Consider the following 23940-nt stretch of genomic DNA (forward strand, 5'->3'; position numbering starts at 1 on the left):
GAGAGACGGTGGGCAGGGTTGTGGCGGCTCGGGCGGGGTTGGAGGTACGGTGGGCAGAGTGTTGTGGCGGCTCGGGCGGAATTGGAGAGACGTTGGGCAGGGTTGTGGCGGCGCGGGCGGGGTTAGAGAGACGTTGGACAGGGTTCTGGCGACGCGGGCGGGGCTTGGAGAGACGGTGGGCAGGGTTGTGACGGGTCGGGCAGGGCTTGGAGAGACGTTGGGCGGAGCTGTGACGGATTTGGCGGGGCTCGGAGAGACGGTGGGCAGGGTTGTGACGGATCGGGCGGGGCTTGAAGAGATGTTGGGCAGGGTTGTGGCGGATGGGGCGGGGCTTGGAGAGACGGTGGGCGGGGCTTTGTGAGACGGTGGGCAGGGCTGGCGGATCGAATGCTGCCTATCTTATTTAACATGATGTGCCTAAGTGAAAAGTCACCACACCAGGTAGACCTTGTGAAAAATACATCGTCATGCGGAGATGTCGTGGGTACGGCTGCCGCGACGGTGAACCGTCGACTCAACCTGTCGTTGAAGTGGCCTCCTTGTCCTCTCCACTTAGTCTTCCGTTTCCGTTTGATGAAACATTTTGTGGTACAATCCATTCCACTGTTGTTTTTTTGTGTTGCATTGGTGCTTTATGCCGTACTCTGCTGCAGCTAAGGCCATGCGGTGTTACCTGCCTCTCATCCGGGCAGAAAGAGCGGACATCGCGTTTTTTTCGTGTGACCTCTAGCTTAGGCACGTATGTGTTCGGCGTTTTCATGCGATCCTAGATCCGCGTCCATGATAGTGTCTAGCAAGAGGCCTTGCAAGAGCCCGGGAATCCGACTGCATCTGGGGCAAATGGCCTTGCTGCTGGAAATAGCTGTGACGGAAGATGGAGCAGAGCCATCTGATGACTGCCGGCTGAACTTGCAGTATCACGCCGACTCCGCTTGGCGAAGGGAAGAGCACGACCACCATCGGGCTGTCGCAGGCGCTGGGCGCCGAGCTGGGCCGCAACGTGTTCGCGTGCGTGCGTCAGCCTTCGCAGGGACCCACGTTCGGCATCAAAGGTGACTGGGCGTGGGGGCGACGGTGACGGGACGGGATGGTGCGTGTGGGACAGGGACACTGACGGGACGCGATGGTGCCGTGTGGGACAGGGACATGACGGGACGAGTTGCCGTTTGGGACAGGGACACTGCGGAGTGATGGTGCCCGTGTGGGACAGGGACGCTGACGGGACGTGATGGTGCCGTGTGGGACAGGGACGCTGACGGGACGTGATGGTGCCGTGTGGGACGGGGACGCTGACGGGACGGGATGGTGCCGTGTGGGACGGGGACGCTGACGGGACGGGATGGTGCCGTGTGGGGACGGGGGACGCTGACGGGACGGGATGGTGCTGTGTGGGACAGGGACGTCGGACTAGCGGCGTCTCCGACTTCCTCAGAGTGTCTGCCCAGAAGAATGCAGCGTGCGTTGGTGAATGTGGGCGGCTCTGCGTAGTGCGCACGCGCGTGGGGCTTCGAGGGAGAGACATCCTGAGTTTGTACGTGGGCTTCGCCAGCTATGTGCACTCGTCTGGTGTCTCCCAAACTGTTCTCAGCAGCTTGGGCACGTTCCAAGCAGCTCATTTGTCAAAATATTCGGACGTCTTTAAAAAAAGAAGCACCGGCCAATTTCGACGGCTTGGAGCCAGAAGCGGATACGCTCCTGCTTGCATATGCAGGACGGTATGGCGTATTTGACAGACAGGATCTCGTATTTGACAGACATGGCGGGAAAGAGTCCTGTGACGCGCACGCAGACCCCGCGTCGGCCGACAGTCCTGACCGCTGCCGACAGGCGGCGCTGCCGGCGGCGGCTACTCGCAGGTGATCCCGATGGAGGAGTTCAACCTGCACATGACTGGCGACATCCACGCCATCACGGCGGCCAACAACCTGCTGGCGGCGCAGCTTGAGGCGCGCATGTTCCCCGAGTCGACGCAGACGGACGCGGCGCTGTTCGGGCGGCTTTGTGCCGGCGCGCAACGGCGCGCGCGCCTTCTCGCCCATCCAGCTGGGCCGGCTGCGGCGCGCCTCGGCATCGAGAAGACAGAGCCGGACGCGCTGACCGAGGAGGAGGTGCGCCGCTTCGTCCGGCTTGACATCGACCCGGAGACCATCACCTGGCAGAGAGGTGGGTGGCGGGCGGTCCTGGCTCGGCTGGGAGCCCGCCAGCCGGGGCCGCCGCGCAGTCTCCCCGGCGAGAGGGTCTGTCCCCGCGTGGCCATGACCTGCCACCCCCCCAGCGCGTGCTCCGCTGCGATGGAGTCAATTAGGTCAAACGATGTGATGCGCGATGACGTTCTTTGACGGCCGTTGTCATGTACCATACAGTGAACGTCTTGGGCCAAAATTTACTGCCATGCTGAAAGCAGCGCTGCGCCTCGCCGTCTGTGAAAGGCGACAAAGCCAAAGCGCCGACGCCGTTTCCACAAAGCCGGCTGGCGCTTGCAGCCCGTTCGCGGTCTCCCGGCGCAGCTGACCTGCCGCTCCCCCTGCTGGGTCGCTGCCGGTCACTGCCGGGTCACTGTCAAGTCACTGCCGGGTCAACTGCCGGATCACTGCCGGGTCGCTGCCGGGTCACTGCCGGGTTCACTACCGGATTACTGCCAGATCACTGCAGGGTCACTGCCGGGTCGCTGCCGGGTCACTGGGGTCATGCCGGGTCACTGCCGGATCACTGCCGGATCACTTCCTGGTCACTGCGACCGCTCCTCCCCGGCAGTGATCGACACCAACGACCGGTTCCTGCGCCGCATCACCGTCGGCCAGTCGGACACGGAGAAAGGGCGCACTCGCGTCTGCCAGTTCGACATCACCGTGGCCAGCGAGGTGATGGCCGTGCTGGCGCTGACCACCAGCCTGCGAGACATGCGTGACCGACTGGGCCGCTGCGTGGTGGCGTCCGACGCGCGGCCATCCCGTCACCGCCGACGACCTGGTGAGTGTCCGGGTCAGGCCAGGTGGGGAATGGCCGTATCGTCACCGCTGACGACCTGGTGAGTGTCCGGGTCAGGCCAGGTTAGGGGACGGCTTTCTCGTCACTACCGGTGACCTGGTCAGTATCCGCGTCAGGTCAGGTCGGGGAATGGCCGTCCCGTTACCGCTGACGACCTGGTGAGTTTCCGGGCCAGGTCAGGTCTGGTGACGGCTTTCTCTTCAATGCTGGTGACCTAGTGAGTGTGCGGGTCAGGTCATGGTCGGGGAATGGCCATCCCGTCACCGCTGGTGGCCTGGTCAGTGTCCGGGTCAAGTCAGGTCTGGGGACGGTTTTCCCGTCACCGCTGGTGGTCTGGTGAGTGTCCAGGTCAGGCCAGGTCTGGGGACGGCTGCCCGTCACCGCTGATGGCCTGGTGAGTTTCCGGGCCAGTTCAGGTCTGGGGACGGCTGCCCGTCACCGCTGGTGGCCTGGTGAGTTACCGGGCCAGGCCAGGTCTGGGGACGGCTGCCCGTCACCGCTGGTGGCCTGGTGAGTGCCCGGGTCAGGTCAGGTTAGGGGACGGTCTGTGGTCCCGAGGTAGCACTGACGATATCGCGTGATGAACTAGGTGTAACGTTGTATCATGTCATGCCGACCAGAAACAATGTGCTTGTTTGGTGTTTCTCTGTTGTATTGAGACAAGCTCGCAATTAAGGCAGATCACGAAAGCGAAAACCGCGAAATGGCTCACGTTGGTACACGTGCACGGGGAGAAAGCTCTGTATGCACTTTGCTCAAGATCTCAGGAGAAAACCTGCGAGAGTGAATGAGACACACACGAGACACATGTATCGTGTCAGCGGACCCGGCTTCTTAATATCCTTATTACACCTTCGTCATTCCCGCTGAATATCATGGCAATATTACACAGTGTGGCGAGTGTGCAGATAAACGCCTCGCTCTCCATCTGCAGCCCGGCTTTCGCCACCCGCACACCATTTTCAAGGGCAACTGTTCTGTGACAAATGATCTCAGTGAACTGTACGACGCCCTAAAACACCCAGCGTACGAGGGGTGCTCGCCAGATCACCGGACTCGTCACACGCGAGCTCCCGACTGAAATCACGCACGCGGCGCGTGTCACCGGCGCTCTCACGGCACCCGTCGTGAAATGGCGACCCTCATGGCTTGAGAGTTGCCGGCACAGGCGGCTGATCCCGCCAATCCCGGACAATTCCGTATCCCGTTAGCGGCACGCTGCGCTAAACACTTCTCATAACCGCGGTGAAAGCCGCGCTCCCTGTGTGCGACCCAGCGGGCAGGCGTGACGCACGCCCGCGCAGGAGTCCTCGCGGTCTCAGTGCGCGCCTTCGACGCGCATGAGGGGAAACGTGTCGTACCGGCCCCGGCGGCGGGTGCACCGGCGCTGCAGCGCCACCCCCACCGCCCGCCCCCGCCACAAACCCGACCACCGTCGCCGCAGCCGCCACCGCCACCAGCGGCACCAGGTCCAGTCGCTGCGGCTCCGCTCTCGCCGCCTCCTGCGCCGTCGGCGCCGCGACGTCGGCTGCACAGCCGGCCGCCGCTGCCGCGCGCTGCAGGTAGCGCTGCTGGCCGTCGGGCGCGGCGACGGGCGCCTCCAGCGCGCGTCGCCAGTCGGGCGTCCCGGCGGCGCAGCGGAAGTGCAGCGCCGTCAGCCGCTCGGCGCCAGTCGGCCCGCGCAGCGCCAGCAGGCCGGGCCGCGCCGCCTGCTCGAACGTGACGTACGCCAGCCGCGTGCCGTTGCCGCCGCGGACGGCCGCCAGCGGGAAGGCGGCCGGCGGCGCGCACAGTGGTGTGCAGCAGGTCGACGGCACCGCGCACGTCCACGTCCAGCGCGTCTGTGCTGAGCCGGCCGAACGTGGTGTCGTTGACGAGGAAGGAGCCGGAGCCGCGGACGGTCAGCCCGCTGTGGCCGATCTCGTCCACGGTGGAGGACGCCACCTGGCGGCGCGACCGGGCGTCAGGCGGACTGGAGGGGAGGGGGTGGGCGCCACTGCGCCGGACGGCATGTCTGGGGCCGGGTTTGACGGCGCGAGCGTGCGTTGGGCAGCTGTAGTGACGGGCGCGGCGGCGGGCGCGAGACGGGACGTCTGGTGGCAGGGCGGGCATCAGACGTGACATCTAGCGGCGGCCGCGAGCTTTAGATAGAGTGCTGCGTTTGTTTTGTGTCCCTTTGTCAACTGGTCAGGGTGAACTGGACTAGAACAGGGAGCACCGGCTATTGCTGAACCGCTGCGTGCGCGCAGACATCCTCTGCTGACGTGTTGTAAGGAAGAAAGACAGTGGGCTCCTCGTTTTTTGGCATTATTAGTTGGAAATTCTTTTGCTGATGATTATCAATCCACACTGTATCAGGAGGTGCTGGCAAAACGACGTTATCAATCAAACGTGGTATATATTGTCAAAGATCTTCGATCGTAGTTTGAGTTTTGAAGATATAACCAACATTTGCTTGACAACGTTGTTTTACCAACCCTCCACGCATAGGTCGATTGATGTGAGCATAACAACTCCAAACACACCATCTGGTGTTCCCACTTGATGCCGTGTGACACTGACCGCCACATGTGCGCCCGGGACCCCCGGGAGCACCGACCTTCACGAACTCGTCGTCGGTGGCCATGCTGACATGCAGCGCGCCCTCCTGCACGGCGCCCACGTGGCAGTGCTGCAGCTGGAAGCCGCGGCTGCCGTGGTGCACGTCCTCGCGGTGACTGAGCAGCAGGCGGCCGATCTGCGGCCCCTCGAACGTGTCCACCACGCAGCGCGTCAGCTCCACGTAGCGGACCTGCGGCAGCACGGCCGGTGCTACCTGCCGGGGGGGGGGGGGGAGGAGGGGGGACGGGCTGCGGGGGCGCGGCGCTCTGACCGGGCGGACGCTGGCACGCTCCCGTTGGTGGACTCTGATCGGACGCCGCCACATGGCTGAGCTGCGGGTGCGCGGCGCTCTGACCGGGTGGGCGCTGGCCGCTTCTGTTGGTGGACTCTGATCGGACGCCGTCACATGGCTGAGCGCCAACCGAGTTCGATGTTCGTGCGCAAGTGCGCGACGGTGCCACCGTCCGCGGTCTGTGTCGGGGCGGAGGGCGATCGTTTCGCCATTGCAACGGTGCCCCCATCCGTGGTCTGTGTTGGGGCGGAGGGCGATCGTTTCACCAGTAGGACGGTGCCCCCGTCTGTCGTCTGTCGGGGCGGAGAGGGATCGTTTCAACATTGCGACGGTGCCCCCGTCTGTCGTCTGTGTCGAGGCGGAGGGCGATCGTTTCACCGGTACGCGGAGATGGACATACCAGGTGGTGAGGACACCCGTGACGTCACGGTGCCGCCGCACCGGTAGGGCCGCGGCCGGCCGTGCGCTCACCTTGCCGACGTCTGCGAAGGCGCCGCGCCGGACGGTGCCGAGCCGGCAGCCGGTCAGTCGGAGGCCAACAGCGGCGGTGTGCGAGAGCACGCCGTGCGGCAGCTCGGCCACGCTGCTGTTGACGATCCCCAGGCCTGTGGGCGGCCGGCGCTGGCGGCAGTCGCGCCGGGCCCGCTCGGCCGACGCGGACCCGGGCGCGCGGGGCCAGTTCACACGGTGATGGCAAGTGGAAAACGGGGCGCATAAAGAATGCTGACAAACTGCGTTGATCTGTTGTCTTGCAAAAGGTTGCAGAATGTTGCAAAAGCAGATTGCGAACGGAACTAAGTAAAGTGGAGCCGTAAAATCGCTACCATTATTTTCAGGAGGATGAAGAGCACCCTAAGGAGGATTCGTTGCAAAATTGCAAACCGTTATTGCACGGCACGCACGCCATTGCAACGTTACAGGTCTTGATATAGATTATTCCATGCATGTGTTGTACATATCCTTACAGATGACAACACCCGGCAATGAGGCACTGCGACACCGTAACGCTGTGTTCATTGTGTGACGCTGAGTGCTGAATATCCGTGTGGTATGCCTGGTAGCCTCACGCAAACGGTATAACATGCTTTCAAAGGTCGAAGGCTGCAAGCGGTAAGATAGGCGAAGTCCAGCAGGACACGGACCAGCCGTGTGACGTCAGACCCACAACACAAAGGTACCAGATTTCCAGTGCAGTATGCCTCAGTGAATGCGGTTCTCGCCTTTGGCAATTCTGCAAGCGTTCTGGACTCTACTGGTGTGCTGTGACAAAACCGTTCAGTTACGCACGGCACATTGAAGGCTCTCGGGATGTGTCTGCCGTCTGGCCGCGCACTCAGTGCACGCGTTCCTCGCGTTTGCGTGGACAGAGTAGTATTTGTCAACGCCGGTCCGCCGCGGCTTTCTGCGTCATCAACATTGGAGCTTCACGACACACGCAGCTGCTGGGGCAGTGTGGTGTCGCCTGCCTCTCACCCTGGCGGGAAGGGCGGATACCGCGGGCGATCGGACCCGCAGCTCTGGTTTCCCAGACGGGCGGTTCCCAGACTGGTAGATGTCTGTTGCCTATTGCCTGTAGCCAGACACTCGGTCATTGGCATGGCGCGGAAGAAAGGCAAAGTTGAATCCGGAGTGTGTTGTATGGTGTGGCATGTTTACATAACGCAGAATGCTTCTCATGTGTTGCAGCAAGTCAGTGTTGCAACATTCCGGGAAGAATTGTGACTATGGGTCTTACCGACCTTTTCTTAGTCAGGCACTCAAGCAAGCATCCTGGCAATGCTTCCTTAGTGTTATTCTGCACGGTGTTTTGCACATTGCTCTGCATGTATATATAGATATATCATGCTGCCTGGAACTGAGCAGATGTGTAACACTCGCTGCGAACATGCAAGGGTTAGAGAGGCGTTGTGATGAACACGCGCGTCAGTCGAACTCAGCATGCTTCCAGGGCGACAGCTAGAGTGGCAGGCGTGGCCTGGTCGCCATGGATGTTTTTCTATGGATACAGCTTCTGTGAAGTATGTTGCTCGAGCCGAGCCCGCTCGGCGCTGACCCGTCCACGTGGTGCGCGCGGTGGTTCCTGAGCCAGCCCAGCGTGGGAGTATGCTCTGCTGATATGCTGTGGGGGTATGCTGGCATCATGGCGTGAATATGGCAGCGTGGTGTCATATTTGCGCTTGCTCGCCAGTGCAATGCACAGCGCGCTCCGCCAGCAATCACGCCTTGTCGGTATCAGGACACCCGCGCTGATAAGCGGCGCGGACTTTCTCGTCGGCATTTGTCATTCAGAAGTGGTAGATACGGTATCGCAAGGTGAAGTTGTCGCTGTCCAAACATGGCGGCTATCGGTACACTGGTTCACGATCATGACAGAGCATGCGCCATCGAGTGTGCTTGCTCAGCGCACAATCATTCTGCCTTGTTCTACGAGTTTCCCAGCAGTTATGTACCTGCCAGAAATCTGCTGTACAATAGCTGCACCGCGCGCTGCGTTTCATCGTGATCTGTCGCAACAACCTCAACTATTTTTGGCGTTGAAACTCCGGAACAGAGGAAAACAGCGAATGATATGTGACCGAATCGCAGTAAGAAGGCTTTGGTCTATGCCATCGTCAGTAACAAAACTTGGCTCCATATTGGAATTGACACTACTCTAATGCCGCGCGCGCGTGCTAGAGATTGCGCCTCACATCACCGCGAAACGTGTGGGACCGTGAACAGGTTCCCCATGGAAACATGCATGAAAGCAGTGACGTCGGCCGAGCCCTCACCCATGAAGCTCAGCCGGCTGGCGGGCAGGAACTCGGCGGCGAACGTGATGTTGCCGATGCCCCAGAGGTCGACGGCCACCGAGCGGTAGCGGCGCAAGGCGCGGAGGAAGCCGGGCCGCACGTCCAGAGCGCGGGCGCCCTCCAGCAGCAGGTAGAGGGTGGAGCTGGTGAAGGGCAGCACGCCAGGACCGCTCAGCTCCACCTCCTGCGGCACGTGCGCCCGGACGGCGCCGTCGGCAGTCACGCGCGGGATGCGCACTGGCTGCGTCTGGCCGGTCATTGCGCTGTGGGGCTCACTGGCCGCCACACGACGGCGTGACGTTTGGCAGGCATGGCGCCGGCCGGCACGCGCTGCAGTGGACCGCGGCGGACACTCCCGGTCAAAATACGCTACCCTCGCTCAACACAGACGGCACCTGAACTGGGGCCCCACCGCTGTGCGGTCAGCAATGTCGCTGGGGTACGCCCGGGACTGCCGAGTCACTGCCGAGCTGTGTCTGGGACTGGTGACCCCTCTGCCCTCCCTGAGCGTGGGCCGCCGGCCAGTCGGCCGGCGGCCGTCCCACCACGGCACCGACCTCCTCGCCGGAGAACTGGCACTGCAGGTGGTCGATGTCGCCCTGCTGCGAGCACGTGCAGCGCTGGCAGTCGGGCGCCAGCGCCAGCACCAGCGCCGGCACCAGCGCCAGCGCCGGCAGCAGTGGCGGCGCAGCCCCCATCGGGCACACTGGCGCGCGGTGCGGCCGGACGCCGGAAGCGCCGGAGATAGGCGGCGGCCCCCCCAGGCCTCGTCAGGCCGGTGGACGGCCGGCCGGCGCCGCCGGAAGCGCCGACGTCGGCCCCCCACCGGGTGTACTGACCGGTGGACAGGTCGGTGGACCTGCGGTCGGACTGGCGACCCTCCCCCCATCACGCGATTCTCACCGTAGGATCTGCACCCTCGGCATCGAGTTCGTCCTTTCGGCATCTATTCGTTCTCGCAGAATCGAGCTCGCACTCTCGGCATTGGACTGATGGTTGCAGCATCAGAACCGTGCTCGCAGGGTCGAGTTCATGATGTCAGCACCGCACACGTCCCAGCAATCGGAATCGTGTCCTCGCCATTGGACCATTGGACTCCCAGTATGGGGTCTCGCGATGGACCCATTGTGTGGACGCAGCACTCAACGAATGTCGCTGCCACTTCTGGCCTGCAGGTAATCCAAAGCGCTTCGGTGGTGAGCACGTCCTGTTGGCACTAGCCTAACCTAGCCTAGCCTAGCTAGCTAGGCCTAGCGTTCGTCCCGTGTGCAGTTGGTGCAGCAACAGCCTGGGCTCTGTGGACCGCGCTGCCTCGCGTCCCGCGGACGCCACGTGCCCCCCCCCCCCCATCCCCCTTCCCCCCGGCTTGCGGACAGCGCTGTGGTTTAACGCCAAGGCGTTGTTGCAGCACCTTTCCGAGTACGACACATGTTGGTGGCGACGAACACATCATGTTGCGCCTGGGTGCCATGACGCGGTTGGCGATGCGGCAGGGTGCCGTCACAGTGCCGCCGCTGTGCCGCAGGGTGCAGTCACCGCGTCTCTGCTGTGCCGCAGGGTGCCGTCACAGTGTCGCCACTGCCGCAGGGGTGCCGTCACAGTGTCGCCGCTGTGCCGCAGGGTACCGTCACAGTGTCTCCGCTGTGCCGCAGGGTGCCGTCACAGCGTCGCCGCTGTGCCGCAGGGTGCCGTCACAGCGTCGCCGCTGTGCCGTAGGGTGCCGTCACAGTGTCTCCGCTGTGCCGCACGGTGCCGTCACAGTGTCGCCGCTGTGCCGCAGGGTGCCGTCACAGTGTCGCCGCTGTGCCGTAGGGTGCCGTCACAGTGTCGCCGCTGTGCCGCAGGGTGCCGTCACAGTGTCTCCGCTGTGCCGCAGGGTGCCGTCACAGTGTCGCCGCTGTGCCGTGGGGTGCCGTCACAGTGTCGCCGCTGTGCCGTAGGGTGCCGTCACAGTGTCGGCGCTGTGCCGCAGGGTGCCGTCACAGTGTCGCCGCTGTGTCGTGGGGTGCCGTCACAGTGTCGCCGCTGTGCCGTAGGGTGCCGTCACAGTGTCGCCGCTGTGCCGTGGGGTGCCGTCACAGTGTCTCCGCTGTGCCGTAGGGTGCCGTCACAGTGTCGCCGCTGTGCCGTGGGGTGCCGTCACAGTGTCTCCGCTGTGCCGTAGGGTGCCGTCACAGTGTCGCCGCTGTGCCGCAGGGTGCCGTCACAGTGTCGCCGCTGTGCCGCAGGGTACCGTCACAGTGTTTCCGCTGTGCCGCAGGGTGCCGTCACAGTGTCTCCGCTGTGCCGCAGGGTGCCGTCACAGTGTCGGCGCTGTGCCGCAGGGCGCCGTCACAGTGTCGCCGCTGTGCCGTGGGGTGCCGTCACAGTGTCGCCGCTGTGCCGTGGGGTGCCGTCACAGTGTCGCCGCTGTGCCGCAGGGTGCCGGCGGCGCCATGACGGTGCTGATGCGGGACGCCATTCGCCCGACGCTGATGCAGAGCCTGCAGGGCACGCCCGTGTTCGTCCACGCCGGCCCGTTCGCCAACATCGCGCACGGCAACTCCAGCGTGCTGGCCGACAAGATCGCGCTCAAGCTGGTCGGCGAGAAGGGCTACGTGGTGACGGAGGCCGGCTTCGGCGCCGACATTGGTGAGGGTGGCGACGGGGCGGTGGCGAGGCGGCAGTGGAGCGTGCACGGTGAGACGACGGCGGTGGGGTGGGACACCGAGCGACAGCGCCGAGAAAATGGGAGAACAGTAGGCTGGGGCGAAAGGTCGGCTCCGGGGCTTGAGTTGGTGATGCGTAAGACGGGAGGGTGTTGGGTTGTGCTGGGAATGGAGGAGTAGAATAGTAAATGGTGAGCGTGTATGTGTGCGTGTGTGCGTGTGTGCGTGCGTGCGTGCGTGCGTGCGTGCTTGTGCGATTACGTGTGTGCAGGCGACGATTGGAGATGGAGGCAGAGGCGGGCAGGAACGGTATAAGTGGTACTCAATTGCGCCTGAAAAAAATGGAAGCGTGTGGTGTAAAATGCATGTATGCTTCCTTTCTCCGCGCACGCATAATTGTTATGCTGTTATCGAAGAAATCGCGAGACTTGTTGTAAAACCCTTGGAAGAAACCGCCAGTCGCCTTGCTTGTCGGGCCCCAGGTGAGGACTGGAAGCCCCCCTACAAATCCAGGCTCCGGGGGCCGGGCTCACGCAGCCGTCCGGCGCGGCTGCGTGAGCCGACCGTGCGTTCGTTCCAGGCATGGAGAAGTTCTTCAACATCAAGTGCAGGGCGTCGGGCCTGGCGCCGGACGCCGCCGTGCTGGTCGCCACGGTGCGCGCGCTCAAGATGCACGGCGGCGGACCGGCCGTCACTGCCGGCGTGCCGCTCGCTCCCGCCTACACCCAGGTCAGTCTGAAGGGAGCCGACACTGCGCACAAAGCGCCAAGTCTAGGGCAGTCTCAGTACAAGTGGCGTAATTGCTGTGATTTCCGGCAGAGTTTGCACACAAAGCAGCCGCATTGGGACAGGGACGGGTGCACTGCAAGCGATGGGTCTCCCGTTGGACCATCGGAGCTCAAAAGCGGACCCACAGGCTGTGTAGAGGGAGTCTTTCGTACGGGGAGACGGTGTGACGAACAGAAAGCAGTCGGCTTCATGTCGGCTTCAACATTGCCGATCAGGTCGAACTGAGTGCTGTTTTTAATCTGTCGTGATAATGAAATTTCGCCTTGCTTTTGAAGCCATGGCTTTCAAAGCCCAGCCCGCTGAAGGATAAAATAAACCGCGTCTTATGGACCGCCGCGGTGGCGTCCGTAAGTGTGTACAAGATGTTTTTAGATTACTTCAAACTGCGGTCACACCACTGAGGTGTAGCTCCTCGGAACAGTCTGCGTAGCAGGAACGACATTGAAGTTATATTGCGGGAAAACACGGCTGGCTTTGAGATGGCTAGATTCGTAACGGGTAATCGAATATGGAGATAAGGTACCCGCCACCACGTGACATACGTGCGCGTCTGAACGATAAAGGCATGACATGGATGAAATCGCCGTCAATTTTCAGACTTTCATGGTTCAAAACTGAGGCCAACTAATGTCAACAACGTACCAAAAGAAATGGAAATGCGCACCAAACGCGCTTGATTTTGCTTTTTGCTTAGAAAATGCCCTTTGTCGAGTGCGGCGGCATCATTTCTTTCAGCACGCTCTCCAGGCTGTATGATCGTAAACTTTTCCGAAATGCACCCTCTACCTTATATGAACGTTCGTGCATTTAAGCCCGGAACCACGCTCCTATATTTTGTTATTTTCTCGCCATTCAGGACCTAATTCACCATACATGATCACGGGCACAGCGATAGTCGCACGTGCACCGAGTAGATGTGTCAATTCAAATGCAATCATAAACTTGCCTAATGACGGTAGACAACATCTTATAAGGGGCGTAAGTGCAAGGGCGATGTTATAGGGACCGAAGTTAAAAGGGGTTGGGGAATTTGGACCGCGCGTTTTGAGTAGTCTGGGTTCAATTCCCGACACGCAGAAATGCATGGGGACTAACTTCCTCGACTTTTATCATCTTCTGCGGTCCGGAATCCATTCCGGACACGCAGGACATGCGTGACTAGCAACTTCCCGCGCCCTTCATCATCTGTTGATGACGGCGCGCCGTCTTTGATGTCCGATACAAGGCATGCGTCATCGCCGTCGCTTGATGTCGCCGCCGCCCCGCCGGCTCTCCGCTGGGGAGCGGCCGTGTCGCGCCGTCTGGCCCGCTGAGCTGGCGCTCGAGGCTCTGCCAGGAGCGGTACCGTCACACACCGGTGCCGAGCGACCGGCTTCCGCGGCGGCCGGCACTATCAAGGTGGCGCGCCCGGAGGCGCGGCTGGTCGAATGCCCACGCGGTTGAGCCCGGACCGTCGCGCGACGCCGGTCCCTATCGCCGCTCACGTCGTCTTTGTGGCGCACTTCCGCCGCGCGCTGCGCCGCGATCGCCACGATCGTCGGCGGCGGCGATAGCTGGCGGCGAGGTGAGGAGCGGACCGGACGACGGCGGCCCGTCAGTCCGTGCTCCGCCACCGCTGCTGCCGCTGCCGCTGCCGCTGCCACCGCCGCCGCCGCCGCCCGCCGCCGCCATGTTCCGCCCGCTGCTGCCGCTGCTGGCCGCCCTGCTGGCGGCGCCCGGCTGCCGAGCCCTCAGCTGCTTCCAATGCTCGGACCTGGCGGGCCTCCGGTCGGCCGCCGGTCTGCCGCTGCAGCAGTCGTTCGGGGCCGGCGCCGTCGTCCCGTCCTGCGCCGAATTCGACAAGGACGACGACCGCTTCAAGGTCGAGCGCTGCACGGGCAGCTACGACAGCACCTGCGCCAAGGCTTCCCTGGATGGGAAGGAGATCCGCGGCTGTTTCGACCGGTCCAGGCAGGAGGGCTGCACCGTCACGGACCGGCTGACGATGTGCGTCTGTACGGGCGACTACTGCAACTCGGCCGGCCTGGCGGCGCCGACCATGCTGCTGTTGCTACTGCCGGCCGCCCTACTGGCCGGCCTGGTCTGCGCCTAGTCGGCCGCCGGCGCCGTGCCGCGCTGGACGCCCGCCGTTGAGACGGCTCGCCGACCGCCGTCGGCCGGACAGGCAGCTGAACGCGATTAGGGTGGTCAGGCTGCGGTGCAACGCCTGTGGCTGAGCCGTGGCCGCTGCGAAATTGGATGGGGCGGACCTGTTGCCCTTGGAGTACATGTGCATAAGGTCTCATTCGACTCCATAAAAGGCGCGTCTGAAGAGTCGTGCTGAACACGCCCGATAATGATTGACATCAAATTTTACCAATTGTGGTTACCAGAAATATTTTGGCAACTGACATCCGAGAATTGTGTGATGAGTCATTATTCAATAGCAGCTTATTGTATGTCCTGTTAGGACATTGAATGCCGTTAAGCCCCAATCATCGTCATTTGTGACAATCACGTCCTTCAGTTGCTTACTCGTTTTCGAACATGTGGGGACCAATCCTGGTGTGTGATGTTCGAATGCAGTGAGCTGATTATAGGAGGCAGGCTTCAGAAATAAATGTGTCAGCTAGACCTCAAGCGTTGCGTTTACGTAACACGCCTGCCCCGCCCACATTGCGTATTGAACCCGCTGCACTGGTCTGACACGCGGGCGCTTTCCTCGCTTGTTCCGGTAAAACACGGTATGCCGAGCTCGCCGCCTGGGTCGGATGCGTGTGGTGATCGGCCGCGGCCGGTGCGGGCGGCCGACCTGACGCGGCCGGTGCGGGCGGCCGACCTGACGCGGCCGGTGCGGGCGGCCGACCTGACGCGGCCGGTGCGGGCGGCCGACCTGACGCGGCCGGTGCGGGCGGCCGACCTGACGCGGCCAGCGCGGGCGACCGGTGTGGCCCGGTCGGCCTGACGCAGCCGGTGCGGGCGGCCGGTGCGGCCCGGCTGGCCTGACACGGCCGGTGTGACCCGGCTGGCCTGACGCGGCCGGTGTGACCCGGCTGGCCTGACGCGGCCGGTGTGACCCGGCTGGCCTGACGCGGCCGGTGTGACCCGGCTGGCCTGACGCGGCCGGTGTGACCCGGCTGGCCTGACGCAGCCGGTGCGGGCGGCCGGTGCGGCCCGGCTGGCCTGACGCGGCCGGTGTGACCCGACACGGCCGGTGTGACCCGGCTGGCCTGACACGGCCGGTGTGACCCGGCTGGCCTGATACGGTCGGTGTGGCCCGGCTGGCCTGACGCGGCCGGTGTGACCCGGCTGGCCTGATACGGCCGGTGTGGCCCGGCTGGCCTGACGCGGCCGGTGCGCGGCAGCCCAACTCCCCGACGGACCGCGACGCCGGCAGCCCGGTGCCGTCTGATCTGTCGGCGTGCCGGCGGTGGAGCGCGCTTGCGCAGCTGCCGGGTCGACGGGTCACGGCCGAGTGGCCCCCGTGCTCGCTGGCGCCCGATCCGGTTCTGACTCGGTTTCTCAGTGCCGATTTCGGGGTCACACGCACTCGGTTTCTGACGGGTGAATCGCGTTGTTTCTGAACCGGGATAGGGAGTGAGATACCGTGGCCGGTTGGAGAACCGTTGTGGAGTAATTTGTGCAGATGGTTATACATGTCGCAGACTCAAAGGAGCTGTTGCAACACTACAATATTGTGGTAGGCGTAAGCAATGATCAAAGCACTTTTCCATTTATATAATTTGTTAGCTATAAACTATAGCACATCAACAAGTCATGACATCGGTTTTTGTACTGGGATATTCTAAAGTACGTTTTGGAGTTACTTAAGGCGCGCGGCAGTTGTCGGGAGCCAGCATAGGCTGGGGCCCGTCGTAGGTTTCGTTAAAAAGACAGGTACGTGATTTAAGGGATGCTGGTTGGCCACTGAAAATCACCTTTGTCCGGAAAGGCACACCATCTCTAAACGAAAAAGAACAATCCACAGTTGAAGTCCATTGATGTACGTGGGCAGATACATCATCGTTGGCGGTATCGGCGCTTCTGTCCTGATGTATCGCATGGGTACTTTTTACGCCGTTACCCAAGAACAGGTAACCAGGAGTGCCCCTCCCTCAGTCCCAGCGACGCAGTAAACCGTACGTTAACACCAGAAAACATAAAATCAAGTCGCGGCACTCCCAGCTAGGAAGATGAAATAAACATAAAAAAACAGGTAGAGGTGGAGCAGACCCGAAAGAATTGTGTTATGTGATAGGTAGGGAAAAATCATAGGTGAAAAGGCTTAAAGCAGTCATTAGCCAAAGTCAGCTAATGACAGCCCGCTATAACCGCCCAATGATCTACAACCACTCAATTTACCGTGTTAGTAAGGGCTATACAGTCACACAAGCCGGGGGGGGGGGGGGGGCAATTACCTGGTCATTTTTGTGCTGGGCTTTGGGCTGGATGTCCAGGGAGTCCACCCAGCTAAGCAGAGCTTGTTGCTGGGAGAACTCCCGGAGCCAGCGCCGTGAGTTTGGGTATATGTGCATGACTTTATATCAGAAATTGATTATGAAACATGAAGGCGGTCAAATATGAAGTGTGTTGGATATGTACAGCACAAGGATGGCAATGTCTTCAAATATATTGGTTACGTTAATATGTGTTCACGAAATGCTTGCGGATAATGTTCTTAACGATGGTTTTTGATACAGGGATATCAGCTATTCTTGGAAATATGAAACCATATTGTCGTTCCACAGCTTAGGGCCAAGGCAAGATGCTGTAAATAGTCTATAATTACGATAAGGGAAAGGTTGGTCTAAATGTTTTGCCCGCCTCATATCCATGTCATTGGATTCGTAGAGATTGTAAATTAAATCGAATGATGCAGGGAGCTGTGAAGTTAAAAATCTGTGCATCACAATTAACATTTGAGATTTAGCAATATTCGATAGTTTCAAAATTTTGTGTCGTTTAAAGATTGGCTCTGAGCTTTGTGGAGGATACACATTTTCTATAAGACGCACAGCCCTTTTTTGCAAAATTACCAACCGATCTAGTTGAGAAGCATAATTTATGCCCCAAACCAAGCAGCAGTAATTTAGATAAGGAAGAATCAAAGTGTCATAGAGTAGATGTGACGTTATTTTATCAATAAAGTACCTAACCCTGCTTATTATTCCAATATTTCTACTTACTATGCTTGCAACAAAATTAGTGTGGCTTGTAAACTTAAGAGACGTGTCAATGATTACACCAAGGTATTTAATTTCTTTTTTTTTCTTCAATCGGTGAATTATTAATTTGCACATTAGTCGGAAATGCGAAGAAAGGGTTGTGTGATGCTGTGTGAATGTTTTTGATACGTTCAGGGAGAGAAAATTAGCAGCAAACCAAGAAGTTATTAGAAGCAAAAGCGTATTGACATTGTTTTGAAGTTCGACAATACTTTTATTTTTGAAAACAATCGCAGTATCATCAGCGTAAGACAGACAAATCATGTCACTGCTTAATTTAGGCAAGTCATTTATGTTCATTAAAAAGAGGATTGGGCTGAGAATGGATCCTTGGGGTACCCCCATTGTCACGTTTTTGATTGTTGATAGATAATTCCTGATTTTTACACATTGAGTTCTGCCAGACAAATATGAAGAAATGATTTCATGAGATTTTCGTCGAATACCATATTTAGTAAGTTTACGTAGAAGAAGGCTAATGTTTACAGTGTCAAAGGCTTTTTTCAAATCTAAATACAAACCTAACACATATTCCCCGTTTTCAAAAGCCTTAGTGATAGTTTCGTGCAGAAGAATAATTGGCATGTAAGTACTTTTATTCTTCTGAAATCCGAATTGATTTTGGTGAATTAGGTGGTTTTGGTTTAGATGAAGGACGAGTCTATTATATATAAGTTTTTCCAGAATTTTGGACATAAACGGCAAAATACTGATAGGTCTGTAGTTATTTAGAAGTTGCGAGTCCCCACTTTTAAAGACGGGTTTAATCACGGCTTTTTTGAAAATGCCTGGAAATATCCCGAGGACAAACAGCTGTTGAAAAGATGAAGAATTGCTTTGAGTATAACCTTATAAGATGACTTGAATATTTTTGAGTTAATATTGTCGACTCCAGCTCCGACGTTGTTTAGTCCATCGATAACAAGAATTAATTCCTGTTCATTAGTGGGGGCAATGAACATGGTGAACATGGGCAATGAGCGTGAGAAGTACTTAGAATAGACAAGCACATTATCATGAGCAACGTAAGCCACCAAGCCAGGCACCACTGGCAAATTCCTCCTTACTAGAAATAAGGCATTACAATACAGTAAGTTGTATGTACACCACAGCCGTGGTGTCATATGCAAGTTTTCAAGAAAATCATAAATGTATGGATAGTTAATTGAGGAATGTGCCAGCGGTAGTCAGCCAGGTGACATCACTAACCAATGGACTCACTACTTTTTAGAACTTGAGAGCCTGGTCTCAGGCCCAGCCCACCTGCCTTCAACTGTTACAAACTCTTCAAGATTAGCAGCTCTGTTTAGCACATGACCGGCAGGAATGCGGTTCAGGGTCTGAGAGTATATAAACCTATTCTGGCCAGCTACACTTCTGTTCGCCAAAGAGGATAGTATTGGTGAGTCTGTCATGGCTTTAATAATCTGCTCACGTGTGAACCATGGCTGTATGCGTGCATATCTTTTGTCACGCGAGTTCCTTGCCAGAATGATGCCGTTTTTAGTGTGGAAGTCCATGACCTGGTCATTTTCACGCTTCATATCGGCAAGAACCTCGACTTGTCGAGCTCGCTTATCAGTCAGGTTTTCATGAATGATGATGCCTGGGCCATCAGTCTGCCGGAATTTAGCCTGGTAAACATTGTTCCGGTCATCCATGTCCTGGAATTTCACCAGCACCCTTTTTTTTGTTTTTCAGACGGTGGCACGCCACCACTTCACCCTTTACGTCTACCTTGAGTTTTTCTTTGATGACCTTGAGGGCAACACTTCTGGTCTCCTCAGTTGTCTCATCTGCCTTTGGCTCAGGGATGCCATCTCCACTCAGAATGAGGGAAGACTTACGCGAGTATTGCTCCGTCTCATCGACGGCAGCCTCCAGATGTTTAACCATTTCACGAAGCTCAGAGTTTTTCCCGTTTCAGTTTCTGAGTTTCATCTCTCAGGGAAGCTATCTCACGTTTAAATAGCTCCATTTCTTTTCCCACCGCCTCAGCTACGAGATCCTTGATTTGTTCCATCTCCCCTCTGAACCCCGGAATGAACTGGTTTGGTTAAGTTACGTTAGATTTAACTATTTCACATGAAAAAGTGGCAAAGTACACCTACTTGATTACATGCAAAGAAAGGAAAGAATTTACCTGAAGATACACGTTAGCTCCCTAGTACAAACCCTGCCTAGATCACTGAGTTTCGTTCGATCTGGACGAGGTGCGTCGCGTTCGTCACAACGAGGCACGTCCGCACACATCAAGCTCTGGAACACGAAGGATGAATTACTTGTTGAATTAGAATTGAGAATTCCGTAATGTTGAACCTGGCCTGACCAACAAGCTTCTGTCCAGAAGGGGGTCGCCAGTGTTGGCTCACGGCACATTCAGGCTCCACCGAGATGACTCCCCTCTTCCAGCCCCATTGAGACGAGGTCGCAAAACGGTTGTGTAAAGAAAGAACAGCATGAGTGGCCGACATGCGTCTCATTTGTGTGATATGCCTGTCAGACATATGGCCGTTCGGAGACATGTTAGACAATGCGCGTGGGACAAAATGCCATTTGCGAACAACGCTGGGAGATCAGCGCGAACAACATGGCCGGAGGACCGCGGTGTAGCACGTGCTACCATGATGAGGCAGAGCAGCCCCGAGTGTCTGAACCAAGGAGAGGGTCACGTCACAGATGGGTGCAGGTTCGAGAGTGAGAGACAGATCGGGCAGTAGCTAACAATCCTACGTATGCTAGTGCAATGCACCTTGTAAATGGGGGAGGGGGGAGGGGGCTTGACCGCTTCCAGGGTCGCCTCGCTGACAGGCTAAAATGTAAACGATATGAACAAACGTCAAGCGTGCTGGTGCGGCGTGGTCCAAGGTTGACTCCGGCGGGGATTGTTGTGGCGGAAGCAGCTGCTGAAGCAGTTGCAGCAGATGGCCACCGCGCTACCGAGCCGGCCGCTGGACCCATGGCGACTGCTGTTGGTGGCCGCTCCGTGCGGATGGCGTCAGCCCGGGCACTCGGCCCGAACACTGTGCCCGCGCCCTCGGGCCGGACACTCCGCCTCGCGCTCCGTCCCGAACCGGAGTTGCCGCGTGGCGGCGCACGCCTCCCGATCCTGGCAGCCGCCGCCTGCTCCGTCCCGAACCGGAGCTACTCCGTGGCGGCGCACGCCTCCCGATCCTGGCAGCCGCCGCCTGCTCCGTCCCGAACCGGAGCTGCTGCTTGGCGGCGCACGCCTCCCGATGCTGGCAGCCGCCGCCTGCTCGCCATGCGTGGCTTAGGGTCTCGCCGGCTGTGGGCTCAGCCCAGCATGCTTCTGGTGGTGCTCGGTGGCCGGCTGGCAGAGCAGACTGCCCGGAGTGCTGCGAACCTGGCGCCGTGACGCGGGAGACTGTCACGCGGGCCGGCCGCCGCGTCAGACGGCACGCGCGTGCTGGTGCATCACACGCTCGATGACACGGCAGGATAGTTATTTTAAAGACCGAGCCGATGAATTTTACTTGTAATTGCTCGTTGTGGTATCCGCTGTGGACCGCTTTGCACTCTGATGCCCGGAATGGTTTACCATACATCAAACTGTTGCGACGTATGGAGACGGACGTGTTAACTCCCCCGTTCAGTTTCGGTTCCTGCGGCCGGTAGACGTTTGTGCGACAGAAGTGCTAAACTCAGCGATATGTCCTGTAGGGCTTGGGTCAGACGAGTCACCAGACCACGTGAAATTCCCCCAGAGTCGAGTCCCAGGATATGTGTAGGATCGTCTTAACCCCCGGCTTACCGTCGGCCATTCTCCGCCGCCGAACGGAGCCACTTTCCGTGTTTTTCGGGTGGGAGGGGGAAGCTGACAGCAATCTCGTCTCCGCATTTTGGTAGCGAATCAGCTGTCAGCTGTAAGGCTTGACGTGCGAAAACTCAACATAAAGACGCCTGACCATCCTAGAGGTGAGAAGAGAAGAAGGTGACTGAGATTGTTTAGTGGGATATTTTTGGGGTCTGGCCGTGAGAGGCCTGGGGGTAAGTCTGCTATCTGGGGGGTATGCCAGGTAAGGATCTGGTGGGAGTTTGGATGTTAGCGAGGCAACCCTCGCGAGTATCATCGCGTTTGATCACTTGTCCGCGAGGCCGGGACCTCTCCGCCAAACACCGGGTTGAACGCGACAGGAATCGGGCCATTGCTGCTAGTGGACCTGCTCTGTCGCTCCCACTAGTGGACCTGCTCGGTCGCTCCCACTCGTACCATCTCGATCCAAACATGGCCTGAGCCCGAAAGTTGGCATTTAATAATTGCTATCGGTCTCCTTTTTTGTTGTCTTCAAGCTATATGCCGGTCAGGTTTATACGCCAGTTTTTGCGCGATATGGTTTACTAAGTCGCAAGAGGTGGCCGTCATGGGGCGAAGTCTGATGAATACAGCAGGGATTCCGTCAACTTTCGGCAGGTCTTTGCTAACATCAGGTTTCAAGACGATGGTTTGGTTCCCAGACACTACCTGTGGCTGTGCTGGGTAGTACACGCACACGCACACAAACGCACACGGCGACCTCCCAGCTGTGGTGATTTTGTTATGGGTGCGTGCTTGGTCGCGCCCGGGAATCCACGGGCGTTCCGACGGTCCGCCGGGCGAGCAAGCTCCAGAGGCTCGTCGACCCCCCAAATTAAAAGCTCGAAATCGTATGTGGCGCGATTTCTTGCATGGGTGTAACCTCGTGTCCGAAACTGGGATTGGAGGGGTGATACTAGAATCTCTAGGCGCAACTTGACCTGAAAATGACAGTTGGCATGGGAAAACTTAAAAAACGTTCACTTTACCGGCAAAAGAAGATGGGGCAAAATACCCGTTTGGGGAAATGGGGGTGGCGTATTGGCCACACACATAGTTCTGTTGTGCTGTTAATCCCAGCATGTAATCTTTGCTGGGCGTGGTATCTCTCGCAAAGGCGTGTTAGGGTCAGATTTGTTAACAGCATTTCTCTGCACCTGCTAAATTTGTCCTCTTCGCACACTAGTCCTCGTGGAGCTGCTTGACTCGTCCACTTCATGCATTTTCGACACGATGTTGTCGATAGTAGCCGGGTTCTGTTTATGTTGACGGTTTGCAATGTTTTTTCTTAATAGTTCGAAATGTCTTAAAACATGTCATTTGAGTCATGCTGCCAATAGGTGTAGCCTGGTGTTTCTAGTTTCAAAAATATTGTTTTAAGGCACTATGTCGTCTGCGGATTCAATACATGTCGATTCACTACAGCCTTAAATGCGGCTTGCTGTATTGGCTTGCAACTATACCATTGACCGGCCGGTGATCTCTGACACGTACAGTGCGATTCAAGACTGACTGTGACTCATGGATTTTGATGAAGAGATGCATGACATCTTATGGCACACCAAGGTATATATATATATATATATATATATATATATATATATATATATATATAACCCAGTAAGCTTGCGAACTAACTTCGGAGTTCCAAACTTTCTGGGGATCTCATAAAATCTCTAAGAGTATGTGGAAATGTAGACACCAGCTGCACTTCCTCGAAATAACGATAACCAAAAGCACATTCAAGGAGGGGCACAGGGACGCCTGCTGCCGGTCACAAAACATGTTTGCGTGCATGATGTCCATGTAGACAAGTGTCGGCATCGAAAAACAGAGCAAAACACATAAAAATAGGTGACTGAAACAGGCGCAACATACGCCATGCATAACATTTCACCGTAACCTTACAGAGGTCAGTAGTCCTGTGTTGTTGCTGCAGGCACAGCATTCGTCGCTGGTTATTCAAACGGCGCAATTAATTCGCGCATCGCAATCAAGTGACCTGTTCGTCGCTTGATGGTTTGGTTCTTTGCCACCAAGTCTGTGGGGGAGCCGTGTCGTGTTGTACACAGCAAAATTTAACTTACACTCAAGCTAATCCATACGAAATGGCCGTTCATCACCGTAAGGTGGATGGCATATATCTATTGAGACCCCGAATCATTATCATCATCAGAAACGCATTTGCAGGAGGTTAGTTCGTCGGGCCCCGGCTCGCCCACTTCCAACCAAGCACACAAATCAAAGACCCGGGGAATCGCATAGTCGTCCGTGGACAGAATTCTCTTTTTTAAGTTACGAATCGCTTTCCTGCCTGGATCTATGCACCACATCCTTAATGGACGACAGTGGGGCGGCGGGGGGGGGGGGGGGAGGGGGCGACCTTCCTAGGCTCTTGCGTACTTCTTCCCGGCAGCGACGGCGTAAATCACATGCATTGTGCTGGAGTTGGCCTCCTCGTATGCGCGCATGTTAAGGAACAGGAAACCAGAAGCACAGTATTGTTCGTAATATTCTGGATAGGGTGTACGGAACATCTTCGAGACAAATAATGGGCCCAACAAACGCTGATGCCGGTACTGGTTTAGGCAATGCGCATGGGAAGGTAACTCGTGATTGATGTGAATCCCATTGTTATTTCCGCCGTTCAGTGCCTGGTCATGGCGGTCTTCCCACCGCTCTCTGCGCCATGTTAACAGCCATCAGAACATGCCGTCATGGTCATCATCACCATCATCTTCATTGTCATCACCTACGACGGTCATAAGCATTGCCGATATCTCCTAGGTGCTATGACGTCTCGGATTGGAAG

The 23940-nt window shown here is 57.8% G+C and overlaps 1 protein-coding gene across 1 annotated transcript in view; it reads left to right on the forward strand.

Annotated features, from left to right (window-relative positions):
* The first annotated feature begins 475 nt into the window (after positions 1 to 475).
* Positions 476 to 23940, forward strand: part of LOC119094102 (C-1-tetrahydrofolate synthase, cytoplasmic-like) — a 50391-nt gene continuing 26926 nt past the window's right edge. The window contains 9 exon segments of the mRNA XM_037217177.1: positions 476 to 480; positions 916 to 1052; positions 1828 to 2000; positions 2002 to 2058; positions 2061 to 2163; positions 2755 to 2938; positions 2940 to 2970; positions 11094 to 11304; positions 11902 to 12050. Of these exon segments, the coding sequence (XP_037073072.1) occupies positions 476 to 480; positions 916 to 1052; positions 1828 to 2000; positions 2002 to 2058; positions 2061 to 2163; positions 2755 to 2938; positions 2940 to 2970; positions 11094 to 11304; positions 11902 to 12050 (1050 nt within the window).

The sequence above is a fragment of the Pollicipes pollicipes genome, unplaced genomic scaffold (genome assembly GCF_011947565.3).
Source record: "Pollicipes pollicipes isolate AB1234 unplaced genomic scaffold, Ppol_2.1 Scaffold_4002;HRSCAF=4701_pilon_pilon_pilon, whole genome shotgun sequence".
Lineage (NCBI taxonomy): Eukaryota > Metazoa > Arthropoda > Thecostraca > Pollicipedomorpha > Pollicipedidae > Pollicipes > Pollicipes pollicipes.